The 15,063-nt window shown below is 40.3% G+C and overlaps 1 protein-coding gene across 1 annotated transcript in view; it reads right to left on the bottom strand.

The window, feature by feature from the left end:
* LOC137926053 (uncharacterized) overlaps positions 1 to 14,591 on the bottom strand; it is a 31,088-nt gene extending 16,497 nt beyond the window's left edge. The window contains exons 1-2 of the mRNA XM_068769590.1: positions 14,341 to 14,591; positions 2,049 to 2,251 (exon numbers count right to left, since the gene is read on the bottom strand). Of these exons, the coding sequence (XP_068625691.1) occupies positions 2,049 to 2,251; positions 14,341 to 14,591 (454 nt within the window). The remainder of the gene's footprint in view (positions 1 to 2,048; positions 2,252 to 14,340) is intronic.
* Positions 14,592 to 15,063: the final 472 nt, after the last annotated feature.

Genomic DNA, 15,063 nt, shown 5'->3' on the forward strand with positions numbered 1-15,063 from the left:
TATGTATGTATGTATGTATGTGTATTATAGGGTGTATAGCAGTGTATTAATATAATAAAACTGACGAACAAAGAACCGGGGCTAGCTAACTACAATGTTATCACACTACGTGACCATCAAACGGAGCTGAACTGAAATATATATATCTAAACACAAGACGTAATGGTGAACTTGGGGAAAGTTTCACAGTCTGAACTAACGGTCGATTTATACGATACTGAACAGCGCCGCCGCAACGGTGGGTCATAGAAACATCTATTTTTTAATTCGTAAGTGATTTCAATATGATTTATTAACAACACAACCGGCACAATGTAATCTCCATCCGAGAGCCGTAGGAACTGTTTACGCGATTAGCGGGTGAAGTCGAGTTACCATCCGAGCACGTATGTGATCCTTCTGATAATGGTAGGCAGGGTGGGATTACCATCGTCATTTTAACCTACAGAAAGACATATGGGGGAGCCCATGGTATACATGCGGAGGTGCCATATTCGCCACGCTTGGTAGACAAGTTAGCGATCGCAGCGCGTCAGTGCCCAACCTCTGGAAATTTGTTTACGAGCAGTGACAACCCTGTATCATTGATTAACAATATCTCTTGGACCTTAATATTTTATCTTCCAAGTGCCAACCCGTGAGTCCTGACCGACTTCACACTTTAAACAAGGAGTGAATAATCGTATTGTTGGCAGATGGACGCCTTCCGTAATATTGTTCCGTATGGAAGAGTCATGCGGTTTAATTCACACCACAATCTTTTATTTCATTTGTGATTGGGTACATCTTCCTCCTTCCTTCTTGCAGTATCTTCTTCCGGCACCACAAGTCAAGTATCGTTATGTACATAGATATATTGATCCCTTTCATTTCAGCCACTAAATAGATTTCCAATAAGACCATTAGGGTTGGCCACACGGATTCAATAGACCTTAACAAGTTTGACGTCCTAACCTGCGCTTGCAGGTCTGTGGTTTACACTTCAGACCTTCAGCGCCCCAGCGGGTAAAAAGCATATGTCAAATACTATAGACACCAGCTCTCTTCAATGTCCAGGTTTCTGACCCTGTTGTATACACAGCAAATGAACACGACGCTAAATGACCTTCACCTTATTTATTCACTTACACGTGAAGTGACAGCCTATTAGTTAAGAGATGTATTTTACGGTCGCTGACCCTTGGGTCAGTTGTCGCCTGACCCACTCGTGAATAGCCTTGTCACAGATAACGCGTGATAAGTTATGAAAGAAAAATAGAAGGATACCGGTTTCTTATCCAAGAAATACAAAAACAAATATTTAAGCACTGGGCATACACGGAGGATTAGGAAATCATTATTTTATGTTAATATAAAGCTGTGTAGCTGAAGCGGTCACAGAAGTAAGGCCTGTTTATTGAGGGCTCTTGTCACATCGGGGCGAGCGTGTGAAGCCTTGTCACTTAATTTTAAGTTGAAATGTCATTATACAAGAGCTAACTTTGATTCTACTGTTTGTCAAATTTGATTCTCCCGACATCTTCGTTGCTATGTCCAAATGAACACTTTAAATTATCCAAAGTTGATAATTAAATAATCACTTCTTCTGTATTTATAAAAAAGAAGAAGTGGTTTTTATATCCTATTTTAATGTGGTTCTAGTATACTTTCCCCTATTTAATTTGATTTATTTATTTATCTAATTATTTTCAGCCATTATTACTGTTACGTTTTGTGAAAAGTTGCTCATGAAAGAGTTTCTTAACAATGGCCTAAATTTTTCTTTTTTGGCATCTATGCCCGGGGGGCGAGGAGGATCCCCCTTGGATGGCAACTTGCGGCACTTTAAAGAATTATTTAGGGCTTTCCTTATAAATATGATTACTGACGGCCGTTGAGGTCAAAATTATTTCAAGTGGCGAGCACGAATTGGTAAACGAGGCGTGGATTAGTCTCCCACTTGGCGAACCATTACAGGGGAGTCCAAGGTTTGATCCTAGTTTCTGTCATATTAGTATGTTCTAGTAGTCTCTTTATGACATACGTAGGTGGTGAAATGAACAAAGTACCTTGGACGGCGGAGTCCAGCTGCCTCCTTCTTGCGTCGACGGCATCCCTGGTGTCGGGCGCGTACTGCGCCAACGCCTGCGCCAGCTTAGCAGTCCTGGCGCGCAGCCCGGAGCCCTGGTCCGCACCAAGCAGCCCCACCAGCCGCCACGCCACCGACTCGCATTGCAGCTCAGGCCGAGGACTTACTTCTAGACTGATTAACCTTAGAACAGAACACATATCTTATATAGTTATATCACTGTCTGTAGATTTCATATTGTCAAAAGTTTGGCTTGACGCCTATAGAAAAAAAATTAAAACATCTTTCAGAGTGGTCACTATGCAGAATGATTGGTCGTAGGTATGAAAGCTTTAAGAAGTAGATATACAGGTCATTTGCTGTCAATTAATGTTTGGTATACCATTTCTAAAAATCAGATTTTTGAATAAAGTAAGTAAAATAAAAAAAGTAAGTATATTAAGTAAAATAATAAGAAAGTAAAAACAACCGTTTTAAAACACGGATTACTGCAAATTAAAATTAATTTTGTTAACTATCTCTCTTTGCGGACCCTCTACTGCCTGAAGTTAGTTGAGTTATTGGTCTGTTGCATTCCAATAGAGCTTCAGAACTATCACTTCATACAAGGAGATTAAAAATAGGTGTACAGGCTTTTAAGATTATATATAAACGCTTTTTTTAAAGCTTTTACACCAATAACTCCGTATAGAGCAGGCGATCATCAAGCTTGATCATGAACTATTTTTTCCTTTTATGGTAGCAACCAGAGGTAGTCTTACTAGCCGTAAGTAGCTGCACATAACTACAAAACACAACCAGAAAATAGGCAACCTGGAAACGGAATCCTTAGCGGGTTTTATCGAAGAGTGACAGCCAAAGTCGAGGTCCTTTTACGAATACACTTGAGTCTAATCACTCCATGGAGAGTCGTAGCGGCCCGAGCCGAGGCTTCCCAGGGAGCCTTCGATCTTTGCTACCTTAAAAGAGGTGTTAGGCTAAGCGCTCTCAGCGCCCCGCCCCCTCGCACCCGCGAAATCTACAAATGCCATTTGGGCGGCAAAGCAAGTCAGATAAAAATAGCACCGAAGACACAAAGACAGTGGTTACCGCTTGAACCACCGGAATGTCTCAACTCTGTGTGTGTCAATCTCACTCTAGATATTGGTTGTTGTTAAGTATGATCAGTTGCTGAAATTATTTAAAAAAACGTGGCTATTTCTCCGACAAGTATAATGTTTTTTTATTATTATTAATAACGGCCTTATGTTTATCTAGCATTCATCTATAAATACACGGCAATAAATAAAAAAAATGTTAATGGTAGAGAACGCGGCAGGGCAATGATTCGAGTAGATGTAGCGTTAGAAAGAAGGTCACGTGGTCGTATAGGAACAAGTTTAAAGATTATAGTGATTAATAAATATTCGAGCAGTGGCGGAGCAGTGATTAGAATCTTAACTGCGAGCCGCGGGTTCGATTCTTAGGTTAATACTACTGTGAATAGCACAACCTCACTGCTCCTCAAAAAAAAAACTTTGAACGTACCGTCTGTCCGGACCGAAACAGAACTAGCTATTCCTACAAAATATGTAAGTTAGGGAACAGTGGACAGTTTAATACTTCTTACAATCGCATATTGTATTTATTAAATAATTGAAACTTTTGGTAAAAAAACAAATGAATTGTGGTGGCTAATTTAGGACTGAGCATTGTTTAGAATAAGTTTTTCTGTTAAAATAAATCCTAAAACTGAATTTTTATATACACGATCTTATATAAACAAAATCAATTTCAAACCCTGCGGTTGATGACTTACTTCCGCTGATGAACTTAAGTCTTCTCCATGGATATCCAATGGAACCGGTTGGAAGCGACTTGTATCCGGCGTCTTCGAATTCTCATTTTAGCCTGACAGTGGACTCCACGCCGGAACCTTAAGTCGGATGCGACTTTTTGTTCAGCTCACCATGTGGTGAACTCTGGCATCATCATCATCATATCAGCCGATAGACGCCCATTGGAAGTTATTCTTCCCCAAAGTTTGCCATGATTACGGGTTTGGCGCTGCCCGCGTCCAGGCCTTGGGTAAGTTGTGGTGGCCGCGTGCACCGGCACGTGGTGACCACTCGAGAACCTCTCGAAGCACTCTTGCATAACTTAAATAAATTGATTGATTCCAAGAAGCAACGAAGTGAAAGGTGCAGAGCGCGTGAGCGGCGCGCTGTCCCGCTGTTTATTTAACTCGTTCGAGCGCTTAACCTAACCTTTCTACTTGACAAGTTTTCGTTGTCGCGCGAAACATTTATACTTCTTTAACCCCACATGGCAGCGTAGGACGTTCACCCACAAAGTGGACAGAAGATCCTAATCAAGACACTGGAAAACCCTGGATATAGGCCGCTTTCATACCGGTCTTACTGGAAAACTATAGGTTACTTCTTACGGTTGAAATGATGACCATGAAGTCTACAGCTCGCCGAGACCGACTGAGTATAAAGCTGGTACTAGTAGGCACGTTCCAGGTGTACAGTAATAGCACAGAGACTTGTGAAATTTTCCAGCACATCTACACATTGTCCCAAGGCTTCAAAATTTGATAGCGGCACTTAATAAAGCGGATGGCGCATTAGTGAATAAATTTCATCATCTTCATTTCAGACCACTACGGGGAAAACTGTGGGGGAGACCTATGTTCTGACCTTCATAATCATCATTTTAGTGGTAAGGATACCGCGTGAAAATCTATGTATGTATCTAAACAATAAAAATCCAAAAGAACCGGTTAGACGCAGCTTGTGTCCTGCGTCTTTCATCTGAGCGCAGAAATTCGATGGTCCCGTCCACGGGTATTTAGATTTAAATGTTTAAAGTTAACATAGAAATTCTAGAAAAATACTAAATCGAATAAGAGAAATAAAACAGCATAAAATATTCTAGAATAGTACGTCAAAATGTACATTCGAAATCTAAATCTCTAAATCACCGTAAGAAAAGGACTAATATATAGCTACTTCCGCTATGTAGCAGTAGTCGTGCAATAAAGTGCACCGCCCGCCAGCCCGCTGACAAATGCGTATGCGGCAAACAATGCGAATTACACAACTACCACCGCTAAATCACTCAACACGTGTTTTTCCCTCCACGTGGCATCTTCAGGAGTTATGTTACACCGATTAGTGCCAAACAGAGTGACTCTGTAACATTACCACTACATTCGAAACTAGAGTTGGTAGATAAAGCGGAAGAAACTTGTGTAAGTTTCATCACACTGTCAGTTGTTGGCGGTTCAAACGGCAGACATCCAGGTCTATATTCCAGGTCAAAAGCCATTTACTCTCATCAGTGAGATTAAATGCAAATCATCACTACAGATCATTTACTAAATGCGTTTAAAATTACGTAATCATTTAATCAATTTTTTTAGGATTATCTCGTCATAATTAAAGTCGATATGATTAACCGCTGTCAAATAGTGTTTTAACTAAACTTCGAACTCATGTGTCAAATATTTCCATAGATGACATTATGTGGAAGAAACGATAAAAGTTTGCAACGCGCTGTTATGAATTTTTGGCGCACAATTGCATTAACCCTTAATTAGGCGCATGGGGTCAGGGCCTCTTGAAATTCAAAAAATAATGGCTTACAGTCTTCAGAGCGTGCTAACGCTCTTTCTAGCTTCCTCACTTCCCGCGGGGTACGCAAATTAGTCGCATCCAGAACATTAACTCCTGCGCACACATCGCTGTCCTTTAGAGAGCTGACCCCATGCGCCCAGTTACGTTCCATTTTTACGGCAAAGGTAAGTTTTTACTTTTGTGATTTTTTTGTGTTTATATTAGTATATTGTTTACTATTTATCTTTGTATGTGTCTATTTTGATACGGAATGATTTCTTTATGTATTTTTGTGGTTTTTTTCTATGCTTTTTCTTTTTTTTTATTATTGAATTGCCTAACGACAAACAAGTATTGCAATGACTGAATGAAGTGCTTGATGAAGAGTAAGATGTTGCTGCTTCGGATTCGCAAGACGAAACTTTAAACGATGCTGTCATTGATAGTGCTCATAATTCAGAAAGCGAAATTGAGGAGTCTGAACATATCCAAGACATCCCTGTATCAACGGAAGATAATTATTTTTTATCTCGACATACTCAGAGAAATGGCCCGAAAGTGAAATGGTGTATGTATGTATGTATGTATGTACCACCATCGAACGCAGTAAGGACCCGAGGACAAAATATTATTTTACATACCTGGAGTATAAACATACCTGGCATCAACCTATTTGTCATACACAAAGTGAATACTGAGAAGGCTTTGACATATACAAGACGGATTTTCTTGAAGAAAATAGCTGCAGCACTTGTGGAAAATCACCAAAAACGTCGCATACAACTACGTGCTGTACCAGCGAAAACAAAAAATGGCTCCACGAAGTTTATAATGTGAACAAGGCGGTTTATCAATCGACAGCAAAGCGCGGGCGCTGTTCAAAAAAATGCTTCAAGTGTCGTAAATTTATTTGTCAGCAACACTCAAGGATTTACTGCGTCGGATGCAGAACAGAAGATTCCGCTGATGAGGCTGAATAAACTTTATTTCTTAAGTTGATCTCGGTTATGCCAAAAAAATTAGTTTAAAGAGAGATTAACCGTTTTGTTTTTTTTTAATATTTTTAATGTCATAGTAAGTATTTGTTTCTTAAAGTTAAGTATATTAAAGAACTTTATTAATTACTATAGAAATCCATTAAGTTTTATTCCTTTTTGATACTCCTTTCCCAATGTTTTTTTGGGGTCATTTAAGACCCCATGCGCCTAATTGAGTGATTTTCTTAATGCGCCTAATTAAGGGTTAATTGTCTAACTAAACAACAGGTAAGTATACCCGTTTTTAGTGGACGGCCGCCCGCTCCCTAACCGCGAACAGCGTGGGCGAACCGTGGTTGGATCCGGATCCCTCTTCGGCTCGCCTGTGGTCCACGCTGCCGTCCCAACCCGCAAGCACACTCCAACAACACACCCCGTCAAAGCGCTACCGCGAAGAGCCTTAACAACGTGCGAGCGTCCCTGTGCAACTGGTAGGCGCCCCACCAGCTATTAGTTTCTAGTTTTAAATCTAGTTCACGGACCCTTCCCCTCCGTGAACTCAGTACCGATGAAGCTGTAAAAGCCTTAGGACTAACAGCATTAACATCTTCAGAAACAGTAAAATAGAACAACAGGTTTCAATTTAATTAAATTCTAGTTTCGATCGTTGAACAAATATGCAAAAATGATTGTTCTTTTAAAATATGTATGATTATTTGGTGGTCATCTAAAAGTAGATATAGAAATAATTTCAAATTTAGAATTGATCGTAAAGATATGGAGATTTTGTTTTTTTCTATGAGGTTTTATAAAGTTTAAAATTACACCTTGATTATTTAAAATAAAAACTAAATAAGTATTAAACCTGTTACTCAATAATTATAAATTTACTTTAACATAAAAGGAAATTTCACAGTGGTAGGTTCAGAATTTCAAAATAGCCGGTGGTTTCCAGTAAAATTGCCATTTTGTATTTGTCTTCTACGCGGCGGGCGATTTATGAGCCTCTAGTAAAAGTAATATATCGAATTTATGCGACGATTTGACGCGGCTTTCTCTTTCGCACTCCACATTCCGGCAGAGACGCGTAGCCCAGTTGTAGGATGCCGGCGAACGGGCCGCGGAGGAGAAGCTCATGTCATTACTGATTTTGAAGAAACGATTTATTCATGTTCAGTATACGCTCCTTATTCGCGTGGTACATGTTCCATAAATGTGCCGCGAATACAGAAACTGTGGATACGGAATGCTAATTACTTTGTGATTATGGGAGATACGTTGCCAAGTGACAACATAAAAAAACATATACAAAAATATTTTGTATGTATTTGTTCATTTGCGGCTTTTACCATAGAACGGAACATAAACATTAAACTATCCTGCATATGTTTAGTAATAAGGTTGCTTTCATTCTTTTTCCGTTCGTGACGAAATCGACTTACATAAGTTCCCGGCGATGTCATTCAACAACATAGTTTAGTCATTTTTATGACCTGTTTTGACAGCATTTACAATGGACAGTGGATTGGATACCTATTGTAATCCTTTTATTGTGTATGCACTTATTGGATCCGCTAATAATGAAACCGCAAATGAAGGCAGCGCGAATATACGCTTGTACTGTAATTATACAATTACAATTATTTCCAGTGAAAGATAAGCACCCTATTCTATAGAACTAGTATTATTTTGAAATCCTATATAATGTTTTCTTCTTATTTTACTTTGAACAACCCTTTGTGTTCGCCCTGCGGCGGCAAGAATTGGTTATGTCGGACTTGCATTGCTATATGCGACAAGACTAGCAGCCCTGTCAGGAGAAAACTACCAACCCGTCTCCTTCCAAACAAAGGCGCGCCACACACGGGATTCGGGGTCGCCCTTACACCATCATTGTAAAACTACGAGGGTTAAAAGAGCTAATACTCGCAAGTAAACGTTGATCCTGGCTGCTTGTGGCGGATATATTGGGATCCACTGTCGAACACAAATTGGCGACAAGGATTATTAAATTCCACAGCCGGTGTAACCGCGTTGCAGCCCCGCGGACAAAAAGAGAGGTCGTCGTAATAACGACAAAAGATTCTCTCCGCGACTCCCCCTGCAATGCGAAAACATTCCTGCTCCCACCCTACTTGCTCTGCCTCTGAAGTAAACTCATCGAGCCTTGTAATCGAGACTTCGGACCTGTCACACGCTTCGGTTCGGCCGTGTAGGTTCTATTTCGCTTCCCGGCCACCACAAGCTGAGAATTATTTTGAAGAGACTCCAATAATGAAGTCACTGAACTTAAAATAATGCTATTAGGGTTCCTGTCCCCATTTGAGACGAGCCAGCGAAAATCAGAGCCAGTTTTTGTGTTTTCTCACACGTTCTTAATAGTACAACAATAACTTCAACTTGTATTATTAGAGGGATTTTTAGTTTTTTTTTTTTAATTTTGCCATTTAAATGAATATATACACTGGACATGTATACCCACTTGCCCTATTCAAGGAGCAGTAGAGAGTTGAACGGCGCAGTTCAAAGCGGCGGGCTCGCTTGCGATGCTGCGATCGATAAAAAGTAACCTGTAATTATAAATTCGAGTTGAGGTTCGACGCGGGGGGCGCCGGACCTGCCCCACCACTTTCACTTCCGAAAGTTGACGACACCGTCACACACGCCCGCCGCGACGAACTCCACTTGACCAATATACAGGGCGATCGGGTATGGGTGTAAAAGATTTAAAAGGGTGAACCCAGTGGCGTAGCTAGTGGGTGGCGAGCGGGGCGGCTGCACCAGGCACCACAAACAGGGGGGGCACCAAAGTTGAAAATATATATTTTTTTATTATTTTGAACCAAAAAAATTATATATTAACTATATTCTGTTCTGAATTTTGAAATTATTTAGACTCTTTAGGAGGGGGGGGGGCACCATGCCCCAATCTGCCCCAGGCCCCAAATACCATAGCTACGCCACTGGGTGAACCTATAACTCATTTGTGATAAATGTATGGTACACCCTATCAATGGTCAATTATATGCCGAGAATTGTATGTAAGGTCGCTAGAAAAGTATTGAGGTACTTTGAATTACTAACAGACGAAAAAAAATTAAAATATATTATTTATACTAAATATCAACGCCTTACTCGGGATAGAAGTCAGTTTGATTTCGGTGATATTGTTATCTGCATGTTGAGTAATGAATGGAGCGCGTGGCTGCATTCGGCGCGCGTACTGAGGCGTGCGCTGTGTCCGTAACAAAGCGTCGAAGCGACCTTGACCCGGCGACCAATACACTCCGGACTCTGTGTTTGGCACTAATCGGTGTAACATAACTCCTGAAGATGGCCCGTGGAGGGGTGAAACACGTGTTGAGTAATTTGGCGGTGACGGTTGTGTGATTCGCATTGTTTGCCGCATGCGCATTTATCAGCGGACTGGCGGGCGGTGCATTTCATTGCACGACTACCACTGCATGTGCGGAAGTGGCTAAATATTGGTGGTACTTAGGATGGACTTCCGCGAAGTAACGCCTGATTCCATTAAATACCGATACACTCCCGCAATAACGTCTATTGGTGCCCACACGTGGGCTAAATTTATCATAAAGAAGACTTATTGCAATTATCATTTTTATTCCTAATCCAAACTATTTTTGTTCTGTCTTTCATCATCTTTGTCTTTATTACCGCCATAAGACATCCACAGCTGGAATTGAGACTCTGCCATAGATTCTCAGTACATCATCGTCTTCCGATGACCCTAACAATGTTGTCTGTCCGTGTTGAGGGTGGACGGTCCTGCGGGGCGCTTGCTTGCCGTTCAGTTATCTCCACTCTGTTCTGCTGCTGATGTGGCATGTCCGCTGCCACTTCGAATAGAAAATTTGCTGAACTATATCTTCTATCTCGTTCTTCCACGAATGTTCTCATTGATGACCAGACCTTGTATAAAAATCCCGGGCATAACCCTCTCCACGAGTAAATAGACAATGAACTTAATAATTATTTTTAAATAAAGTTTTTGGAATAAATTAGATATAAGACTACACTATTAGTAGTTTTCCTGGGTTGAATTTAATAAATAAAACTACACAGACTACAATATAATGTATTTTTGTGTTATGTATGTGTCCTTTGATGTTTGAACAACATACACTGCACACATGAAAGAAGAGAAAGCAAATAAAAAAAGTCTGTGAAAAAATTAAATAAATGTCAACTAAAAGTCCCTGTCCCACACCAAATAGGGGGTACGAGAGGCTCCCAATAGCGGGGGCCATAAAAAAAAAAAACATACACTCTTACTTAGCGACACTGTGACGTTATTATTATTAGTATATTATATAGACTTGACGGGTTCGGTTCCCGGAATGCAATTTTATGTATTTCACACTTTTTTCATTAATTATATAGGATTGCAGCATCCTCTGCGCACCATAGTATCACTCTGCAAACGGCAACCTGCCTGCCAAGCGTGGCGATTATTGTATATCCATAGAGGATTGCCACGAGGAGGCCTAAGCCTTGCAGTGGGCGTCTGTGAGATGAAGCAACTAATGTTAGCGGTACGCGGGTCCAAGTCGGATTAACAATCGCGCAGTTAAGCACGATGCATACGTCTTCTCCCGCGAATCATGTACATTAGTGACCTTCGCCTTAAAGAAGCAACACATAACTCCTCCGGTAACCTCCTCCCGCTAAACACGTATATCTTCTCTAGTTATATAATTCTCTGACATAATCTTCTGTTTATCTCTTTAGCAATACAGTCGACATCCTTTCTACACAACTCATACATTTATGTATTTAGACAAATTCGTAGATTTAGCTAATACATATACATTCGTCATTTTTCGCGTGACTTAATGTATGTTTGTGTGTTTAAATAAGATATTGCGTAACGACCAGTCGCGGCGCAGCAGAGTGCAACGACCTCTTTCGAACCTCTTCAACGCATGCCGTCGCTCGCGTCTAACTTGTAAGTTTTCACTTCCGTTACGAAATATGTATTTTTTTGTATCGTAAATTAAAAATGTGTCCAACTTCCGGTGTCATCCATGAGAGAGAAATTTAATAACACATAATAAATGATCGAAAGACGTAGAATGGAAATGGTTTACAACAGGTCCTGTTTTTTTTAATGGCCCCCCCCATTGGGAGCCTCTCGTACCCCCATCTTGTGAGGGACAGTGACTATTCAACATTATTTAATTTTTTCACATATTTTTTTTTATTTTCATTATCGTCTTTCATACATCGTATGATCTTTCGTTCTTTTCATTCTTGCCACAATTCTTCTGTCTTTCCCTTTCGCTCTGTAACGCCTTTCATACATCCTCCATTACTCTTTTACATTTTTATTATTTTATTTCTATATAGGATTATTACAATATCACTTGGTTTCCCATTTTTTTTATTTACATTTTTATTAGCTTTTATTTCTATCTCAACAGGTCTTGTCAGCAATCATTGGGGTAAGCCATATGTACAGCGGTGGACATCCTGCAGTTGAAATGAAGGTGATGATACTAATCATACGAGTACTAAATACTACCCGTCGAACAGAGTAATTACAGCACTCTTTCAAACGGGCTTTTGTAAGAGAGTGAGAGGGACAGATGATTGTAGTGAGCGAAAATAATAGTTAAAATATTAAGATGGACTCACATGAGAACGCTTTTTAGAGAAGCGCATGCAAAAAAAAACAATTAATTTTTAATCATTACTCTTTTTACTGATTTAATTACCGTCGTTGCCTCAGAAATTTATTAAGTTGTAGAATAAAATGGATCAATGCGTGAGCATGCTAAACAATAACAAGAACACATTTACACCTAACTAACAGTAACTTCATGTAAACGCATCTTTAGTTCGTCGTGAGAAAACAAAGAGATAAGTCGAGCATTTTCCGGTATCACCTTTGTAAAAAGCCTATAAAAAAAACGTAATAGATCCAATAAAGACTACTGAGTTTGATGGTTTACCACTATGTAAACACATCCTTACTTTTTAATCCGAATTAAAAATGCTGTGCAATTGGTGATATTTAGTCTGTCCAGTGACAATATAACGCACATTGTCATCTATGTTTAGCAACCTTCTCACTGTGCTCTCGACAAACTAAGCCGAATGTATACATCTCCGAAGTTATTTAACAACCACGGAAAGTTCTTTTTAAATATATATATAGAGAGAGAGAGGGAGAGAGAGACAGAGAGAGAGAGAGAAACTTTACTTTCCTTAATTGTGATCTTTTTGACACGACTCTCATATGTAATTATATTAATTTAACATAAAATTTTTCTCTTATAGGGTTATAAAACTGTACAATAATAAAACGGAACTTTGTGATAAACTATAAACGTCGTTTGTTTGTTTTCAAGCTTTATTGTTTTAATTTGAGGTTAGAAAAGGTGTCTTAGAAATCACTATTTAAATGTGTAAGAAAAATTATTTTCCGTGCGATGGCAACCCTGAAAATGTCAGTACGTTATGTTAAAAATAATAAAAGGAAAATGATGACAATTCGTATCGTACATTAAACTTTCTAGTCGAGAGTGCCTCAAGCGGATCGCACTCGTCCTTCACGTTTCCCGTCGCGAAGCAAAAAACCCGTCGCATTACACCTGCCGCCGCGTCAAGGAGTAAAAGCGTGGGAGACATTCTCTCGGAGGAGCCGCGCGCTCGGTTTCATATGACCATTTATCACATTTGTACTTGAAAGCTGTACACGCCGGTTTATAACTTTCAAGAGCATTAACGCCGTCGCAATTTACATCTTAATATTAAAGCATTAAGATCCTTTATTGAATGCCGGACAAAAAAACCACTAGCAAAATTTTTTTTAATCGCTACATATGATTTAAAATCATTTTTAACGTTTGCTAATGTTCATCTATGGGCGAAGTATACTTCAGTTAAAGTACCATTAATTAAATATCACTTCTTTTTATATGATATAAGTAATGCTTTGGTCTGTACGTTTATAATAATGCAACACATGATTGGTAGGAAGGCTACCTTCCACCAATGTCTCATTGGCGTAAGGCTCTGTTACACGTGTATGTCTGTACCTATTCTATAAATAAATTCACTTTTAGTTTACTCTAAGACAAAGTTTTTCGAGTTTTTACGGGTTTTTCTATTAACATTTTTAATCACTGTTTGCCTTGAAAAGATGTTAACAGTTAAACCGAGCTGAATAAAAAGTGCTAAAGACGCTTAGCCTAGACCTCTGTGCGACTTCATGTAGCCTTATTGAGATGTTGCTGAATTTAGATTCATGCATCATACAGACATTATCATCACTGCAATCGGAGGACATCCACAGCTGGTCATAGGCCTCCATAGATTTATAGCAGAACTGGTTGAAAGCAGCCTGCATCGAGCGCATTCCGACAAAATTTGTGGTCATCGGTGTGACATTATGGTACTCAGAGAACGCTGCTGCTCATTGTCTGAAAACTTGTTTGTGAGCAGCGCAGATCCTATTTAATTAATACACAAAATGTAAATTATACAAGTTTTTATCCCGGGGATCGAACCTGCTAATTACGATCGCAAATCTTTGTCTTCTATTCTAAGGCTATCACTGTTCCTTTATACATATTACATGTTTACAAAAAATACGAGGCTTCGAGAGTTCCACGCGTGATCTTATCTAAGAGCACAACAAAATGGACTGTTGGTTAAAGGATTGTGTTACCTGTTGAGCAGGGTCTCGATGAGGTGCGCGGAGTGTGGCAGCGCGTCTACTAGCAGGTCAACGGGCAAGTCCGCTGCCACGCCGCGCAGCACGCCCGGGCCCAGCCGAGCCACCACGCCCGCGGCCTCGCGGAACTGCCGCCCCTCGGCCAGCAATAGCACGCGCCGTAGCGCCAAACGCGGCGAGCTGTATGTATTCCTCTCCCTCTCCCGTTCCCTCTCCCGCCGGATCCTCTCTCGACTCTCGTTCATCGCGACTGGCCTTGTCACCGCTAGCCCATTATACTCCGCGCGACACGAGTGAAGCACTCTCTTATCTGAAACAAAATTATTCTGTCACAAAGAGTGTCATTTGAATGCATAACTGTGCATACTGTTTTTATATTTTATAAGTTATAAAAGAGTTATGACGATAGGTTCTCCAGTGGCTATTACAAGCCGGTAGACGCGACGCGAGCAGTGGGCCGCCGACATAGGTCACGGGAAATCTCTGGAAGTGAGCACAAGAGCAGTCATCGCGGCCGGCTTTGAAGGAGATCTATACCTCGTAGTGGACGTCTATTAGCTGATATAATGATAGTGAAGGTGTAAGGTCCAATTTATGGACCCGCAAACGAGGGGTAGGATATACGTCTTTGAGGACAGACGACTTTCTTAAGTTGATCGGAAAATGTTGGATGCAGGCCACTTCTAACCGATCCTACTTGCGGAAATTAATGATGGA

Source organism: Battus philenor, unplaced genomic scaffold (genome assembly GCF_028537555.1).
Source record: "Battus philenor isolate CCGP_79_NKW_IND1 unplaced genomic scaffold, ilBatPhil1.0.hap1 SCAF_28, whole genome shotgun sequence".
In the NCBI taxonomy this organism is placed as follows: Eukaryota; Metazoa; Arthropoda; class Insecta; order Lepidoptera; family Papilionidae; genus Battus; species Battus philenor.